Source organism: Aphelocoma coerulescens (genome assembly GCF_041296385.1).
Source record: "Aphelocoma coerulescens isolate FSJ_1873_10779 chromosome W unlocalized genomic scaffold, UR_Acoe_1.0 ChrW_unloc_scaf_3, whole genome shotgun sequence".
Classification (NCBI taxonomy): domain Eukaryota; kingdom Metazoa; phylum Chordata; class Aves; order Passeriformes; family Corvidae; genus Aphelocoma; species Aphelocoma coerulescens.
Window position 1 is genome coordinate 2,026,341 of NW_027184082.1, and position 20,061 is coordinate 2,046,401.

Sequence of the window (20,061 nt, forward strand, 5' to 3'; positions counted from 1 at the left end):
TTGCGCCAAACCAGAACACCTGGAACTGGATTACTTTATAGCCCTCCTAGAAATGCCCATGTTCAATAAGGGCCCTCCTGCAAAAGATTTATTGGCTAAACTTTTCATGGCAGATTTCAATCCACTTAATGTGTTTCATGATAGCATGTAATTATATTTAGAACAAAAGATGTAGATAAAATCTCTTACTCATATTTAGAACAAAAGATGTAGATAAAATCTCTTACTCTATCATACTCTATCTTTGCAGTTAAATTGAAATTTACTTAAAGACCAATATCAGGTTTATTTGAAGTGGACCTATTTTCATACAACTACACTGAATGGCACAAGGTGCATTCTTATGCTTCCTTTTTTTTTTTAAATCAAATGAATCAATTTTACTTTATTTTTTCCCCAGGGATGATTTGGGCTAATTTGCCTGCAGCTCACTATTTCATTCACTCCTTCTGAACATCAGCACATGAATAACTTTCTCCTAGGTTACAGGGATTTTTCCAGCACAACAAAATTAATAAAAATTAACAACAGGCTAGAGATTTCATTTGCTGTTCCTTCAAGATTCATGTACAAATTACTCGGGTTTGATAGTTAATTACCTAACCAGCATTGCTCAACATCCCTCCTGTATTACAAATGCTACATTGTACCAGCAAACAGGGGTAAGACCAAGGCCATAAATTTTCAGTATCCTTAGCCCTTAGTTTCCTTCTAGCATATACTGCAAAAATAGAGGACAGGTTTAAAGAAGCTACCAGCTTTTGCTGACAGTAACTGATACAGAAAACCTATGAATTTTAGAACTTCTTTTCATTTTCTCAAAAGACGTCCCTCTCATTAGGTAAGGATGGAGCGTTCATATCTGTTATATGAAACATTCACACATTTCTAGGGATAACACTGACATGCCACCCTAGAGGAGGAGGAAAAAGGGATGACTTCTGAGACAATCTTACTCTTCTGAAAATAAACTTGAAATGGATGTTCATATAAAAGATGAAAGACTTCTTAAAAGCTATGTTTTCCTTTCCATATTTCTTGCTATCTAGTTTGTTTTCTGAACTACTTAAGCTTTAATACAATAGCTGAAAACTTAAAATCATAAATGCGAATTTCATGCATGATGATCAAAAATGCCAAATATTTTGCAGATGTGAAGACATCTCCTGCCTGTTAAAGAATGAACCCAAATACTTGTAAGTATTTTACACAACACATCATGATGAAACAGCAGGAATGAAGCCATTAAGTGCCAACTTCAGCATATTACTAGCTCTTTTTTTAAGATTATGAACATGAAGTGGACTAAGTGGAACAATTATGCAGATTTAAAACAAAAAGCATCAAATCAAGAGTCTAAAGTTGATAGTAAACTTCAGCACTTAATTACATAAAAGTCTTGTGATAATATGGCTTTAAATCCTTACACAATAGGGGGAAGTATGCAGTTAACGCCCACCAGCATTGAGCAGTGGAGAATTTATAATTCACAAATACTTAATTTGGGATTAAACTTTTTTTTTTAAATTTTATTATCTATGTATTGTCCACCAAGAAATAATATTTCTTGATTCAATTTAATTCTAAAAAAAAGCTTATATAAATATATATATTTTAAACAGGAATTGCAGCAAAAAACACAAGAAGAAATATCGCTGCATGCATACAAAGTATTACTTCAAACATTTAGCTTTTGAAGACAACACAGAAACTATGAAAAGGGTAAATAATCAATTGGTCTACCTAACAAGGTACACTTACATCTTCATTCCAGTCTTCTGCAGTCCATTCTTCTACTGAGTTTTTCCATGCTCCTATTGGAATTAGAGGAAAAAAGAAAACAGTTACAAGCTAAAAGCACAATGTCATATTTCAACCATTCTGCTTTATAAGCAATCCTGTTTTCATTATTCATGGAACACAAAGCAAGGAGATAGTGGTTGGAAACATGGGAAGCTCTAGAAATCTGTTTTGCAGATTTACAATTTTGGAAGGTGAGTTTGTTTATTTTCCCATTTAATTTCTGATTTCAGGTATTTCTTAGCCACTATGGTACCAGACATAATTTGCATGAATGCATGTCTGTACCCAGGGATTAATTGCAAACATTGGAAGAACTTCCTCCTATGACACTGAGAGGTTATTCAACCCTCCCATGGATCTCCCAGTTTCATGCATATTCATTCAGAGCCTGAACAAAACGACCACAACACCTCTACCATCCATAATCCTACTGTCAACATACTCAAATTCAAGACCTAAACTATGCCCCTGGAGGCTCCTTTCCAATGTCTTAACTCTCTCCTCAGGGCAAAATAACCCCAATACCTTCCCCTGAGAGAGCAATTTTCTTTTAAAACATATATAATTGATATAATGGCAGCAGAAGCGTCAATAGCTTCTACTCTGGCTGAAAAATGCTTTGTACCATAAGTTGTCACAGAGTTTATTTGGCAAACACTGGAGGACAGCACACAGCCCACAGCATCCAGCAACAGGAAAACTACAGGAAACAATCCTACAGATGCAAAAACCTGATCCATCATGGTAGTCGTTTCATTGTAGAAGGCAATCAGGCTAGTCAAGCATGATTTCCCTTTAGTGAATACATGCTGACTGCTCCAGATCACCTTCTTGTCCTCCATATGGGTAGAGATGGCCTCCAGAATGACTCCATCACCTTTCCAGGGACTGAGGTGAGGTTGACTGGCTGGTAACTCTCTGGGTCCTCCTTCTTGCCCTTTTTGAAGACCAGGGTGACATTTGCTTTCTTCCCGTCATCAGGCACCTCTCCTAATCTCCACAACCTTTCAAAGATGATCATGAGTGGCCTCACTATGGTGTCCACCAGCTCTCTCAGCACTCCTGGATGCATCCCATCAGGGCCCATGGACTTGTGGATGTCAAGTTTGCCTAGGTGTTCTCTGACCCAATCCTCCTTGACCAAGGGAATGTCTTCCTCCCACCATTCCTTTACACTGGTCTGCTGGGTCAGAGATCCCTGAGGGCTGTTGTTGTCAGTGCAGACTGATGCAAAGATGGCGTTCAGTAACTCTGCCTTCTCTGCGTCCTCTGTAACCAGAGTCCCCCCTGGATTTAAGTAATGGGCCCATAAGATCCTTAGTTTTCCTTTTGTTATTGTTCTATTTGAAGGAGCTCTTCTTGTTGTCCTTAACATCCTTGGCCAGATTTAATTCCAGATAGGCCATGGCCTTCCTCATCTCATTTCTACTTACTCTGACAACCTCTCTATATTCATTCCAAGTGGCCTGACCCTGCTTCCATCTCCTGTGTGTTTCCTGCTTATGCCTGAGTAGTGACAGGGGTTCTTTATTCATCCACGCAGGTCTCTTGCCCCCTTTGCCTGACTTCTTGCTGATCGTGATGCATCATTTTGGAGCCTGGAGGAAGCGGTGCTTGAATATTGACAAGTGTTCTTGGACCCCTCTTCCCTGCAGGGCCCATTCCCATGGGATTCTTCCAAGAAGATCCTTGAGGAGACCTAAGTCAGCTCTCCTGAAGTCCATGGTTGTGATCATACGTGCTGCCCTGCTTCCTCCTTGCTTGATACTGAACTCCACAATCTCATGGTCACTGCGGAACAGGCTGCCCCCAACCTTCACATCTCCAATAAGGCCTTCCCTGTTTGTTAGTATAAGGTCGAACAGCACATGATCCCCTTGTGGGATCCTCCACTACCTGTGACAGGAAGTTGTCACCAATTCTTTCTAAGATCCTCCTGGACTGTTTGTGCTTCGCTCTGTTGCTTCTCCAGCAAATGTCAGAGTAGTTAAAGTCCCCTACAAGGACCAGGGCCTGTGACTTTGAGGCTGCTTCAAGCTGCCTGCAGAAGGCCTCATCCGCTTCCTCCCGCTCAGGCAGCCTGTAGCACACACCCACAAGTGTCATCCTTACTAGCCTGCCTTTTATCTTAACATATAAGCTCTCAACTCGCTTGTCAACCACCCCAAGACAGAGCTCCATACATTCCAAATGTAGCCTCACATAGAGGGTGTCATAGGTTAGCAAGCATAGTCCCGGAAGGGATGTCCTTGCTAAGGGGTGCTTACAGTTTCCTCTGGGACCTGATAGAACCTATCAGCTGGCCAGTTTGAATATGGACAATTCTTTAAGCCACTTAAAGTTGTGACCGCCTCTGTGATACACACTTAAGAATAGACAAACTCCCCCCTCAAGCTCTCTCTCATTTCCGGCGCTGGGACAGGTGGCAGCAGGGCCCAGTGGGCCCGGCCCAGGCCCTGCTCGGGCCAGGCCGGGCCGGGCCATGCATCCAGGATGACCCCACCAGCAGGGCTGTGGGCAGCCAGAGCGGCTCGGAACCCCCCCCCTCCTCCTCCTCCACTGCGGCCAAGATTTCAGCAAAGGGGCACCTCTGTCCGGCAGAGGTCAGGTGACCAACAGTGATAAGCCACACAGCTGCAAGGCTGAGGTGAGATTAACCCTTTTATTGCTGTGAAGAGCTGAAAACCTGAGGGAAGAGAGAGAGGAGATGCTTAAAGCTGAAAGTCTGTTGTGAAGCTATGATATATCAGAGTATCCCGTTGTAATTTCATGAAGATATGGGGGGTGGAGTGTTCAACTCGTAAGCAATAGGCAGATGCTGACGCAGATGTAATTTCATGAGAAGCTTGGACAGGGAGAGATGAACCAGATGAGGACTTTTGCTCCAAATGGGAAAGGAGAAAACCTCAGTTCCTAGAGATGCTCCCAGAGATAGTCCTAACGATGAAGATGAGGAAGACCCTTTGCTCCCAGGGAAGGAGAAGGGCCTCTGGTTTTTTTTGTTTCTGAACGGCTCAACCTTAAAATTGTACCCCAAAAAACTTCAAGAGTGGACCCTCGAAAGCAGTTGTGGGAAAAGCTGCAAGTCGGGGGAAGGGACTCACATTGCGAGCAGAGAGACTCCTCTTCCTAAATGGACTGAACAATATTTGGAAGTGGGTGGCTGGCTCGTTGTGATAATGTTTTCATAGCATGAGCAAGAAGAGACTTCTCTTTCTAAATGGACTGAACAAGGTTATTATGGAAGTGGTAAACAGACTGAACATCTTAAGGGTTGTCTTTTTACATTGTCAGTGGGAGAAGGGAGGAAGGTGGGGGGGAGGAGGAGAGTTCTGAAGGTGGTATAATTTTTTTTTCCTTCTTTTATATTACAGCTGGGGGTGGGGTCCGTGGCTCTGACCCAGGAAGAGGTGACCGGTCCGGAGAGATGGTCCCGAAAGGGATCGCCTTCCCGAGGCCCAGTGTCTTCCCTCAGCTGCTGGCAGGAGGGCCCTGCAGAGGCTGTCAGCTCTTTAGTGATTGTCAGCTCGTGATTCCAGCTCAGCTCTGCAGGGCAGCCTCCAGGCCAAACCAGACCAGAGAGAGACGAGAAGGCCCGTGTGGCTGGTTCCGCACAGAGGTAGCTTTATTGTTGGTTCCCTCTGGCGAAGGGGAAAGCCAGGGACGAGCTCTCTCCCCACAGAGCTAGGGGACTTCCTTTTATAGGGATACAGGGGATCAGCAGGGGACCAATGGGTTACAGAGGGTCTGGGACAGACCAATGGGTTACAGAAAGATCTGCATAGTGTCTCTCAAAGGATTGTGGGTCCACTTTTCCTCGCCATGACCAAGAAGTGGCTGCCCCTTCAGGGAGTCCTGCTGGGCGATTGCGAAATCTCTTGTCTCAGCAGAGATCCCTCCAGGGCAAGGGCTGGGCATATCCCACACTTTTAGGTCTGTTAATAAACTTCTTTATATTCTTTCAAGTTTGGTGCCTGCTTTGCATTTCTCCTAATTCTTATCTCACAGAAGATAAACAGTAATGAGTATTTTAGACCAAACCACTACAAGGGCAACTCTACCACCGCACCTTCCTGGTCTGTGTCTCCTAAACAGGGTGTGGCCCTTCATAACAACTTTGCAGTCATGCGAGCTATCCCCCCACGTCTCCATAATTGCAATGAAATGAAAGCCCTGTGACTGTGCACAGATCTCTAGTTCCTCCTGTTTGCTCCCCATACTGCATGTGTTGCTCTACAGGCACTTTATAGAGGTATTTGTGTGTCACTATCCCAGTGGGGGTGCAAGGGAATGCTCCATAGTCTTGTCTTGTGGTTACATCTTTGGCTGCTTGTGCTTGCTCAAGGCATTCCCTCTTAAGTCACCTTTTGCTGCGTGGGTGGTCACTATAGTTCTTCCCTTCCCATACTTTATCTGTTTAGCCTGGCCCTGTCCCATCCATCTCCCTTCCAATCTAGTTTGAAACTCTCTCAATGAGCCCTACTAACTCCTGAGCTAAGAGCCTTTTCCCCCTTTGAGACAGGTGGACCCCTATCTGTTGCCAGCAGGCTCCGTGTTGTATAAACTGACCCATGATCAAAAACCCCAAAATTCTGCTGGTAACACCAGTCTCAAAGCCACGTGTTCATCTGCATGATTTTCCTGTTTCTTGCCCCATCATTCCCTGCAACTGTCAGGACAGAAGAGAACACTACTTGTGCTCCAGATCCCTCAACTAGTCGCCTCAAGGCCCTGACATCCCTCTTGATCATCTGCAGACTTCTTGTTGGGACTTCGTCAGTACCCACCTGGAAAACCAGTAGCGGGTAATAGTCAGTGGGCTGTACCAGGCTGGGAAGTTTCTTGGTGATGTCCCTTACCCAGGCCCCAGGGGGACAGCACAGCTATGGGTTGGGTCTGGTCAGCATACCAGGCCCTCCATTCCTCTCAAAAGGGAGTCACCAATGACTACTACCTTTCTTTTTTCTTAATTGAGGAGGTCATGATGGGGGGATAGGCTGCCTTGCCCTAGGTGACCTCTCCATCCCAGAACCACCTTCATCCGCATTCTCCTTTTCCTGGTCCTCATTTCCCCGGTTGTTGGAGAATAGAATTATTGGGATCAATAAAAGAACTGTGCAAGCTATTGAGCTGGAGGTTTTTAGGTTTGTGTGTGAGAGACATTTTCCGTGGGAAAGTCCCTGTGTGAAACTAAACAGTTTCAGCCTGAGAAATTTCAGGGAGTGGAGAACTTGCAGGTGTGATATCTGGGGGTGAGACGAGGGAGGCAAGCACAAAATTCTTTTGATCATAACAAGGCTGTGGAAAACTGCCAATGTAGTCCAATTATGTAGAAATAGAAATGTGTCTTGATAAGCGTTAAGCCACTTAGGAGCTAACAAGCTGGGATACTATATAAGTGCCTTTAGACTGCTAATAAATCGGAGTGCATTTATTCAACCATATTGGTTTGGCTTCTGTTTTTCTCGCTCCCCCCGCGGGGATCCGGGCTCCCCGTCCCGCTGAGCCTCCAACACCCGGTCCTCATATTCCAGGGCCTTGCACCTATTGTATAAGGGCACCTGGGGAGGTGGGGTAGGTTGGGAGGGGATTTGTCTGCCACTCCTAGCAGAACCCTGTTTCTACTCCCCTCCATCACTAAGGTCCCCTCCTCCTGCCTGGTGGTGAGAGGATAAGGGATCCATTGCTTCCCCACCACCTTTGGGAGACTGAACCTACTTAGAATAATACTTGGGACATTTTCCTGATATTCAATTTAAACATTTATCTATTGTTCCTACTTATGACCATGGTTCTGTGAGTTTATTCTTTTTAAATACTGAACACAACCAATCACCCTTTTATTAGTTTATTCAAGCTGCTAAGTTTATTACTATTGTTTATTAACACTCTACCTTTCCAACACAATCCTACCAGTTTCAGTTATTTCACTGCTCTTCTCTGCACTAAATCTAGTTTACTAACGCCTTCCTCCTATTGATGGGATTCCAAGTCTGATCTTGCCACAAGTGCAATTTCCTTTTAGTCCAAAATCCACCTTGGCATTATTGCAACTCCATATATCCTCTTCCCAACATTTCCCCTAAGCCTTGCAAAGCATCGCAATTTAAGAATTCTCTGGTTTGCACTGAAATTATGCTACGTGTTTTCAAGGATCCTTGTCATAGCAATTCAACCTAGATGACTATCTGTGACTCTTTCCTGTTTCCCTTAGTAACAAGTCTAGTTTTAAAAAGTTATAAAGCCAATAAAAAGTATACTACATATTTTTGGTAACTCTTCAGCTATTTCTCTCCAATTCCTCACTTCCTGTCACAATATTTGATTTCTTTTTTAAATAATCAGCAATAGATACTAAAATAAAAACAATTAAAAAATAATAAAAAAATTATTTTGGTCTATGCCAAACTTATGTAATTATCCTTTCCTTCTGGATTACATTCACATTCTAGAATGACCTGAAAGTTTCCTAAAATGTTCCTTCTGACTTTTGCAGCAGTCCTAAAAAAACCAACTTCCTTGTAACTTTTAAGCTACAGAATTCCCTTCTTCCCCCACTATAATATTTTCTTTTATGTTCTTCTTCAGTTTCAAAGTTATTTAAGGCTGCTCATAACCAAGATAATAACAAATGAAGTTTTTCTGTTAAATTTATGAAACTATTAAAGTAGAAGTATCATTAAATTACCAGAATACCATTTTTTATAACTTACTTTGAGAAGTGACCACCTCCAACATAATTTATTTATAAGAACTGTTGTGATTTGAGGTTCAGGAACTCCCATGGACTTGTACATTACAAAAAAGGCTAAGAGACTGAACACTCAGCATGCCTGTAAGAAAATATCAATCATGCTATTCAAGTTTATTCCCTTTTGAATGACTGGTTGTTTTGTTTCGTCCAACCTGTCTCTTCTCTTTACCTTTCAGTTGTACATGACTTCTATAAAAATTAAGATGTAGAAAACCCAATGCTGAACTATTTGAAATACAATCCCACTTAAACATTATGAACCATTAAAGATTTGCCCTTTACTCTTTTTTTTTTTATTTCATCCAACAACACTTGTTGGAACCCAAAGTGCAGGGAATGTTTCTCTGCCTGTCCTGAGGGATCCATCCCCCCAGGGAAACACTGTTTTTAACCTTCATCTATGGAGAGGGCTGCCAAGGCTTTGGGAGGAATTAGAATCTACAAGGGTGTGAGTGAGGTGATAGTACAATATATAGTTTGTCACAAGGTGAAAAATTTAGAGGTTTAGGTTTATTAACATGGTAAGTAGATGAAGACAAGATGGAGGACTCCTGTCATTTTACAAGTCTCTTCCTTCTTCTTCACCTACTCCGTTTTCTGCAGTGTTGGTAGCACAGAATGATTGGTTAGGAAATGCCGCAGTACAGGGCTACATGAATAGATCATTAGGCATTGGTAGAAAAGTCAAAATAATGTACGTTCTTAGTGACAATTGGGTGATTTATCTTTAAAAGGGCCTTGAGTTTCCTGCATTTTGTCTTTTGGGCCTTGCTCTGCTTCATGCTATGTTGGCGGCATGTAAATTACTGATAAGATATAATAAACAATCTGAAGACCGAGAAGATCCAAAAGTCCTGTTCGTCTCTTACTCCTGGCAAGGACTTTCTCCCCCATCCAGGGAGGACATATGGGGGTCGAGAACCTGCCACATCTGGTTCCCGCATGTGAGGCCCTCACTGAGATACCGTGCCAGAAGACTACTGGACGGCAGCCAAAGGCCAAAACCAGAAAATCTCTGGAGGCGGAAATTGGAAGCCCAGGACCTTCTGAAACCGGTGCACAGGGGACAGAACGCCGTGACCTGCTCGACAGAACCCAGACTGGGACTCCAAGGACCGATAAAAAGAACTGAAGGCCTATAAGCTGTCCAAAACTAGAAATGGGAGAGGCTCTCTCGAAAACAGAGACAGACGTACTTAATAGCTTAGAAGCTATGATTAAGAAACACCCAGTAATTATTACCAGAAAGGAATTAGAAACCTTGTTATCCTGGATAAAAAAATAATACCCAAATGCTACAGTCAAGGATCTTTATGATCCATGTTTTTTGGAAAATGCAAATATGGTACTTTATCATCTCGCAACTTTAAACGATAAATTAGCTACAAGTCTGCTATCACCGGGGAGAGTACTTTATGAAGTAATCCCGGAGGCAAAACGATCTATTTCTCCTAAAAAAAGAGGCTTTACAAACTCCCCAGGGTCTCCAAACCGTTCCATTAAAACCTGGAACCTCTAAACTTACTGCAGAAACTGCCCAAAAGCCTCCGCTAGAGGCAGGGACTCGTCAAACCGCTCTCACAGCCCCGGGGGAAGACACCCCGCCCAAAATACGGGAGAAAATCTCCATCCTTCTTAGCATGGACGATGAGCCATCCCTGCAGTCGGGAAAATCGGTGGAGAGGGAGGGGCCAGCCGTAGTGAAACCAAAACAGCGTCTTATACCAGACCCAGAGATAAAACTGTTAATAGGACCAATGGAAGAACATAATATGACCTTTTTCGAATTCTCTCCATCCCCACGTGATAAGAGGGAAAGGGGAGGGGCTGAATTTTCCCTTTCTGTTGCTCCTGCTACCTCCCAAACGGCAGAGCCTGTCTCCGAGGGCGTGGTTTCACTACCCCCGCCGTTTCCGACCCCGGCCGCACCTCCCGTTACCGCCCAAGCTACAGGGGGACCGGCACCCATCACTCCTGTCGTCCCCCCGCAGCCTTGTCTTGCAGGGACGGTCCCGGAACGATCCCACTTCCCCATTCTCCCACATACTTCCGGGTTCAGCTCCCATAGCGTGGTACAGACTGCGGAATTCCTGTCGCCTGCTGCTTGCGTCACCACTCCCGCCGCTTCCGAACCCCCATCCCATTCTGCGTCTCTTCCGGGTTTGGAACACTTCACCTCTGCAGCTGCGCAGCACCGCATATCCCCCACACCTCCCCCACCCTATCATACCACATCTGCCTCCGTAACTGCGATTCGCTCGGACCAGCGCCACATCACAGCGGCTGCGGCGTCTAGCCAGTCCATGTCTTCCACCGCACCAAGCACAGCCGCGGCTCTGGCCTCCATCCCACCTATATCGACGCCATCTGCTGTTCATTTCAAACCTGCATTAGACCCTCAGCATTCAGTCTCTGGAGCAACAGCGCCACCCAGTGGAACAACAGAAGAACTGCAGCAAATTCAATCATATTTCAGATTCAACACCATGGAATCAAAGACGACGCCTCCAACGCAGCAAAGTCAAAAATCTACTATATTTCCTTCTATTCTATCTCCAGGAGAACAAGATAAAATAAATATTGTCCCGATTAAATGGGAAGTCTCAGAACGAGACATATAATTTACACCACATCCTCTACAAACTGCTCAACATCATTCAGCTGACATTATGGAACTTTTACAACCACAAGTACCTGCTCAAAACCTTAGTGATGAAAATATTATAACCATCACAGCCTCACAAGGCATTCCTATATCATCTCAAGGTTTACCTTATTTTTATACCACAACAAGTACCACTCCAGTTTTTCCAATACCTACTCCTGAAGTTCATTTTCAACAGCAACATTCCAGCTCCTCGACACATCAACGCCAATTTCAATTTCCAAAAGACTTAATACGTCAGCTTTTTCTCCAACTCAAGGAATGTGCTAAAGAATTTCTACCTCAACATGGTGCACTGGGCCCCCAATTCCCATCCTTGGAACAAGGTGGCAGGACCCTACCTGCATCCACTGTAAATATTCCTTCTATGTCTACATCAATGCCATCTACAGTTCCAGCAATGGCGGTTTCAGCCATTCCACCCCTACATCCTCACAGTGCACAACCACAGATACCCTTCACCATTCCTCAAAGAGGAGGGGGAGGGGGAGATGGAATGCATGGATTCTTCGGTCAAGAAGAAACTGCATCCTGGCAAGTTACAAATCCACAGAATACTGGTATGGATTTGGTTCCATTTAACAAATATGTATCAAGAGATACGTCCGGTTCAACAGACTGGGCAAGCATCAAGAAAAAAGGACTTCAAGAGAGAGACTTTGATATGGCGGAAACAGATAGTATTGTAATGCCAGTGACATATGGGAGACACAATCAAAATCCTGCATGGCAACCTCTGGATCATCAAGTCATCAAAGATTTAATGGACGCAATGAAAAACCATGGATTGGGAAGTCCATACTTTAAATGGCTTTTAAGAGGCACATTCAACAATCATGACGTGGTATCTTTTGACTGTAGGAACATTGCCTCAACAATTTTTACAGATGCAAAACTCCTACTATGGAATGCAAGATGGAGGAGAGCTCTTTGCAAGGTGAGAGAAAGATATGCGAAAGGGCCACATGCAGCTCTCACACTAGAGCAATTAGCTGGTGATGAACCCCACGATAAACCAGAAGACAAATCAGCACTCTTGCCTCGAGATATGCTTGCGGACATCAAAGAAGCAGCACAAAAGGCAATCTTACAAATTCCACCAGTTGGAACCCCAGAAGGCATTTACACAGAAGTAAAACAAGGTCTTTCTGAGTCCTTCACCTCATTCGTCGATCGTCTCAAGCAAGCTGTGGACAGACAAGTAAGTGATGAAGTGGCAAAACCACATCTGCTACAAAGTCTTGCATTTGCAAACGCTAATGCAGAGTGCAAAAGTATAATTAGTGCCATGCCTGGTCAACCGACCATGACTGAAATGATAGAGGCATGCAGTAAGGTGGGCACACCTCAGCATATTGCAAGAATCCAAGCAAGCGTTTTAAGACAAGAAATTTGAAAACTCCTTTATGACAGCTGGTGAGGGGTCAGTAGCTCTGACCGAGGAAGAGGTGACCGGTCCAGAGAGATGACCCCAAAAGGAATCACCTTCCTGAGGCCCGGCGTCTTCCCTCAGCTGCTAGCTAGGAGGGCCCGTGCAGAAGCTGTCAGCTCTTTAGTGATTGTCATCTTGTGATTTCAGCTCAGGTCTGCAGGGCAGCCTCCAAGCCAGACCAGAGAGAGACAAGAGGCTCGTTTAGCTGGTTCCGCATGAAGGTAGCTTTACTGGTCCGGCGAAGGGGAGGCTAGGGACGAGCGGCTCTCTGCCCTTGCAGGGGCAGGGGGCTAGCTCTTATAGGGATACAGGGGATGGGTGTCAGAGGGTAAAGGCCAATGGGTTACACAGGATCTGCATAGGGTCTCCCAGAGGATTCTGGGTCTTTTTCTCGCAGTAACTGAAGAGTAGCTGCCTTCCCGGGGGGGTCCTGCTGGAAGATTGCTCAATCTCCTTATCTCAGCAGACATCCCTCCAGGGCAGTGGCTGGGCATACCCCACAGCTAAGTAAGAACTCTCATGCCATTTCTCTCGAATTGAGCAATTTGTTAACGGATGTTCAAAGTGTAAGACATGCAACCTTGCAAAATAGAGCAGTGATAGATTATCTTTTGCTAGTGCATGGACATGGATGCAAAGACTTTGAGGGAATGTGTTCCATGAACCTTTCTGACCATTCGGTATCAATACACAAGAGCATTCAACAATTAGAAGAAGGTATCACCAAACTCAAAGTTGAAAGAGGATCATGGTTGGATGATCTGCTTGACTGATTGAGCTTCACTCCACTAACAAAGCAGTTAAAGCAGTGTTCATGGTTCAAACAGGAGGGGGAGATGTTGGAACCCAAAGTGCAGGGAGTGTTTCTCTGCCTGTCCTGAGGGATCCATCCCCCCAGGGAAACACTGTTTTTAACCTTCGTCTATGGAGAGGGCTGCCAAGGCTTTGGGAGGAATTAGAATCTACAAGGGTGTGAGTGAGGTGATAGTACAATATATAGTTTGTCACAAGGTGAAAAATTTAGAGGTTTAGGTTTATTAACATGGTAAGTAGATGAAGACAAGATGGAGGACTCCTGTCATTTTACAAGTCTCTTCCTTCTTCTTCACCTACTCCGTTTTCTGCAGTGTTGGTAGCACAGAATGATTGGTTAGGAAATGCCGCAGTACAGGGCTACATGAATAGATCATTAGGCATTGGTAGAAAAGTCAAAATAATGTACGTTCTTAGTGACAATTGGGTGATTTATCTTTAAAAGGGCCTTGAGTTTCCTGCATTTTGTCTTTTGGTCCTTGCTCTGCTTCATGCTATGTTGGCGGCATGTAAATTACTGATAAGATATAATAAACAATCTGAAAACTGAGAAGATCCAAAAGTCCTGTTCGTCTCTTACTCCTGGCAAGGACTTTCTCCCCCATCCAGGGAGGACATATGGGGGTCGAGAACTCGCCACAAACACTAAATTTTACCTCCACAGAACCAGCTAGCTTTTCTATAGGACTATACAATGTTGCACCTAGAAACACCTTTCATTCAGGCTACTGCAATTCCTCTGGCACCTGCAACGATTCAGGACAAGAGGTGCCTGAGTGCTTTCATAGAAGGTATGGGGGCAAGTACATTTTTGAAACAAATAGTGTATTTATTTTTAATTGAAAATGTTGATGTTGATAATTTCCCAGCACTGGCTTAAAGAGGAAATATCTAGTAAATACTCAAAACTCCGCAGTTTATATTTGCATGATGTCTTTAGAAAACATTTTAATATGCAAAATTGGTTTTGTTTCCCCAGGTAGTTGCCCAGTTACCTCCTTTTTAATGCAACTGCAGATGTAAGATACTAATTCTCCATGTAGCCAGTATGTGGTAATATTTTTTTTTTTTAAGATTAAAGAAGAAATAAGTTTGAATAACAAGGAATAATGATAGGGATTTACATCCTGCCCTTCCTCTCTGTATACACTTATCTGAAATCCTTTGCAAGCCCACTGCAGGCTATATGGGTTTCCATATATAAACATCACCCTCATTCACATCTTTAGTAACTCCACATTGGTAACATAATTATTACTGAGTCTGTTGATTTGTAACTAACATAACAGCACTGTAAGTTAAGGGGAAAAAATTGAAAACTAGTACTTGTGATTAATAAGCCAAATCAACAGCTCAAATTTGTACAACCTGCTTCCAGTCCCACATCTTCTGCCACTCCTTCCCCCACCTCTATTTCCATCTTCCTTCCCAGCACTCTCTTCTATTTTAAAACTACTACCTCAGCTGCAGCATGGTCTAATAACCCCCAAGATGCTTTCCATCACAAGGTTGAAAGTGTTTCCCACTTGGACAAAACTAAATAATTTAATTTTAAAGCCTACTCTTTTTCAAGAAGTCTTTTTGGCTCAGGGACTTATTCCTCACATTCCTACAGCTTGTCTAAAGAAGAAACACTAAAACGAAACACTCTACCTATAGTCATATATAGAGAGATGTAGAAGCATGGAAGATAAGGGGCTAATGTGTGGGCCTCAAACACCAATAGCTGGATGTCTGTGGAACCAACCAAGGATTGTTGGTAATAACACACTGTGAGAAAGAACAGGATGTGGCTGGAGAAGGGGCCATACGGAGGTAGGGCAGCACTTTTTTGGGACAAACATCCTTGCTCTAGTTCCTGGAGATAAGCACAACACAGTCCAGGGCAAGCGCAGGAATGAGATTGAGAAGTGGGCATGGATGGGGGGGGGGGGGGAATCAACACCACCAAAGACCCCCAGAAGCCCTCTGATCCATTTCCAGAAAAGTCTAGAAGAGACTGTGCATGAGAACTGATTTGCATAGAAACAAGAAACTTATCTCCAGGGTGGGGAAAACTTATCCATAAAAAGGCACCCCCACAAGGCTCAGGGTGACTGGTGATTTCTTTCTTTCTTTCTCCCCCTTCTTTAATTCATCTCTCTCTTTCTCTCTTCCCTTTCACCCTACCCCTTTGTCCAAAAGCCACTGCCGTGTGCTTATATAGGAGATCAGGGACTAACATACCAATTTCCAAGACAAATGTGTAGTTTACTAATAAAACTCTAAACTTTTGCAGACCTTCTGACTTTTGTTATTCCTTTCAACCACAAACATTTACAAATCTTGGGTGCTCTCTTTCCCTTAAGGGTGGGATGTCACAAGAGACATTTTTGTTTTGTCATTTATGGTACCTTTTCCCTTTGTCTGAAAGTAAATTAAGATTAGCAGCAAAAAGGTACTTAGCACCCCAAAAGAAAATTCATGCTTAACTAGTTTACTTTAAATTTCCACCAACCAAATGATTTTGCAGGAACTCCCCACACTGACACTCACTCATTCATACCCCTATGAATCATTAATCTGACAAGGACAGGGAAAATTCCCAAAAGCCTTCTCACACATTCTCTGTACCATGCTCCCCAACTTTCCATACATGCCTCAAATTGTGTTACTGAAGTTCAGTGTAGTTCTCAGTGATACATGCACAGCCTAACAGCAACAATGTACTTGGCATCCAAACAGAAGTTCCATGTCACTTTGGATTCCCACCAATTTGTTTTCTCAGCAGCACACCCCTCATGTAGACATATTTGTACTCTTACTGGGATCTGTTTACCAACACAAAGATACTCTTAGGCATAATTCTTCCATTACTGAAGACTGAGGAGATGCCTACAAGAAGGAACAGAGGTTGCCATAGGGAAAGCACGACGGTTACCCTGAGTTAACAGAGAGGGTCACAAAACATTCGAGCTCACTTCGGAAGTGAAACACAAGTCAAAGTCATGTATAAGCCTTACAGTTGCATTTATTAATAACTAATCAGTGAATTTTCTACCTCTAGTCCAGTCTCCTCATGCCTTTCTTCTCTATCTTCTTTCTTTAGCTAACCTTATTGGTTCTGAAATACTTGTGACAACATACTTTGTCCTCTGCTACCATATAGCAAACAACAGTATCAGTATTCCTAGGTGGAATTTACAAGTCATTAGGCATTCTTCTAACTTTTCTGTTAAACTGTTTGAAAAATTAACATCAGTGAAAATAAAAGATGTGTTTATGTTTGCACTATAGCACCAAGTAATTTCAAAAGTAACTCCTAGGAAAAATGACATAATTTGGCCAGAGTGCTCCCTTTCAGCAGCCATTAATATACTCAAGGCCACTCTCCCACACTGGACTAGAAGGGACTCAGAGTGACAAAACAGCTGCCTCATAGGCCCTCCTAAACTCTGAGCCTTCTCCGGTTAAGTGGAACTGGCTTATATGAAGTTTAGAAAGCTGCATCTCAAAAGGCTCACAGCAGAGTCCAATGGAGCACGCTCTCGCCTCCAGTCTTCTCCTTTCACACTTGACACAGGTTGATGAAAAATCATCTGAGTAGGCTTCAGCAATGAAGAGATCAGAAAAGTTACCCTTTGCTGGGGTTAAAAAAAATTCTCATATTACTCGATGGTTCCCAAGTGTGAACAATAACATATGTAAATTTCTCCATCCTGATGCAGGGTTTCCTGTGTCTTTATCTCCTGTAACAAAATACAGGAAGCAGAAAGGTATCCTGTTTTACCAATCACAGACAAGCAGGTCACACTCTTCATTTCTGAATCATCACAAGATCACTGTTAAGCAGTTCCTTTCCAAACTAGGTCTGTCTCTTGCCTTTAGCCAGGAGTGTGTACTTCACATTTGAAACTTGATACAGAAACACACAGCTGCTTCTATCTTCAGACAGGCTGATTGCTCTTTTGGCTTTCATTCAATTGCCTACTTGTTAGAAGCTCAGCGGGACGAGGAGCCCGGGCCCCAGCGGGGGGAGAGAAAAACCGTCCAAACCAATATGGTTGATAAGCGAACTCCGTTTATTAGCAGTCCAAAGGCACTTATATAGTATACCAGCTTGTTAGCTCCTAAGTGGCTTAAAACTCATCAAGACACATTTCTATTTCTACATAATTGGACTTACATTGGCAAGTTTCCATAGTCTTTTTATGATCAAAAGAATTCAGTGCTCATTTCCCTCGTTCACTCCCGGATAGTACAGCTGCAAGTTTTTCACTCCCTCTGTTTCTCAGGCCTGCTTGTTATCTTTCACACAGGGACTTTCCCATGGAAAGTTTTCTCACACACAAGCCTAAAACTTCCAGGCCTATTGCTTGCACAGTTCTTTTATTGATCCCAATAATTCTATTTCCCAACACCTACTCATGCTTTAATTAATAATTCTCTTCAAAGGTAGCAGATCTTAGAATTCTCCATCCTAGAGGCTCGCATTCTTATATTATACAGGTGGGGCTGCCAAAACCATCCTAGTGTCACTGAGTGAGTTCATATTTGTAAATGGTTTTTCTTTTTCTACTTAAATATTCATACCCTACTGTTCAATGCCCATGGACCATTCACTTTTAGTAGGACTTATGAAAGACATGAGTTGTTTAGCTTAATAAGTAAGTTTTAAATAAGAACGAGTCATTTAAGAGTCATAATATTATGTGATTTAGTATGCCGTTTGCTTAGCATGAGTAGCTGGATTTGCTGAAGCCTTAGGCTACAAGCTGTATTTTCACCATAGATATGCTTTTGGCTAGAATAGAGTTCACTTTCTTAGTAATTTTCCTAGTAGCTGGTGTAGTGCTGTTTTGAAGGTGTAGAAACCCAGGGATTTCTTTGTTCTGGGTGCCTCTTCAGAGGCACCCAGCTCAAGCTGACCTACTGCCATAGCACTCTATTAAACTACTTATTTTTATTAAATCCAGCACCTGACACTCTGCTGTGGGAAACCTAGGGTTGAGCCTGAAAAAGAAGGAAGTGTGCCCAAGAGTGAGTGTGTATTAAAATTCCATTAGTAGACTTATTGGAAACAGAGAGGGGTGTGTGGTCTGATCAGTGTAAACTGCACAAGGAGACAAGGCTGGTGCTTGGTCTGATCAGAATAAAGTGCACAAGGATGAATAAGTGATGGGAAATATACCCGACACAGAAAAGGGGTGCCCTTGACCAAGGTACTACAAAACTGGAAAAGAATTTTGGTACAGCAAATTATCAAAAAGAAGTACACAGATATTTTATTTTGAGAAGACTGGCAATTTATAACTAGAGATGGAACCCTGGCAGAACAGTGGCCACCGCAAGGGACCTTTGACCAGCACAGACTTACCTTTCTGCAACATAGACTAAAGGAGAGGTTCCCAGGATAAATGGATTGCTGGTACATTTGGGATGGTTGGGCATGGGAGAAAAAACACTCAAGTCAGGTGTAAGATGAAAGAAGCATCACCAAAGCTAATCCTTGCAGTACAGCTACTGAGCCTACTAGCCCAGACAAGCCTCAAATAATTGCCCTGCTGGCTGCTGGACTCTATCCTATGCTTTCTAGTGTCTTGCCTAATCCTGCTGCCATGAAACAGAGGGCTGCAGTTGGAGCCCCACCTGTATTGCAAATATTTACTAAACCACCTTGGAATCCTGGTGACTTGGCTCTATGTGGGAAGTAAAATGCCAAGACTAAGGGAGGATGCTGAGAAATGCACTCAACTATTTTTCAATATATGCACTGGATACAATCCAAGCTAGGGAGATAGCAATGTGTTGCTGAGGGAATTATTCTGATGCCATGAAAATTTTTGCCTTTTCTTTTATACCCCTGTTATACCTTTTTACAACTTCTGTATTCCTAGTGCTTTTTGCCTACATTCTTGGACTTGTTTGTTAAGCTAAGAGACTAAACATTTTAGAAGCTTTGTAGCTAGGGATCAGTGTGCCCCAGACCCCAAGGTCCTCTCCAGAACACATTCTGTAAACCAAGATAGAACCATCCAGGGGAAGGTTCCTTGGGGAGGGGGGCTCACTTGAGCCTCTCATTGGGGAATCTTTGATAGATATGCTAATTAGTAAAATCTATAATGTTAGACCCAATGTTGGGGGGGGGGGAGGGAACAGAGGGACAGAGAGGGACTCGGCAGGGTGCATCTCGATGTATATGACCTGGACGTGTACACCTAAGGATCCTTAAAATAAACACCAAGGTAAAATCCCTTTTCCCCTTCTAACCGTGTATGACTCTTGATTTTAAGACCAGGAAAAGGCATCAATTCCAACCTGATAAGAGATAAAATTAATAAGGATGCTGAATTGGCTCAACAGGCGAGAGGTGACAGAAACCCCATGGCAGCTAATAAACCAAACTGGGACTATAACAACCACTAATTTTTCATCTACCAGTTCCCCAGGGCTGCTCTCAATCCATTCTCCATCCACCTTGTATTTGTGCTTGGGATTTCCCTGACCCAGGTGCAGGACCTCGCACTTGATCTTGTTGAACTTCATGAGGTTTGCACAGGCCCACCTGTCAAGGTCCCTCTGGATGACATCCCTTCCTTCCAGCATGTCGACTGC

The 20,061-nt window shown here is 43.4% G+C and overlaps 1 protein-coding gene across 7 annotated transcripts in view; it reads right to left on the reverse strand.

Moving 5' to 3' along the window:
- LOC138102868 (ubiquitin-associated protein 2-like) overlaps positions 1-20,061 on the reverse strand; it is a 295,204-nt gene that overhangs the window by 155,181 nt on the left and 119,962 nt on the right. For all 7 annotated transcript variants that reach the window (XM_069000627.1, XM_069000633.1, XM_069000632.1 and 4 more), the window contains exon 9: positions 1,762-1,814. In XM_069000627.1, the coding sequence (XP_068856728.1) occupies positions 1,762-1,814 (53 nt within the window). The remainder of the gene's footprint in view (positions 1-1,761; positions 1,815-20,061) is intronic.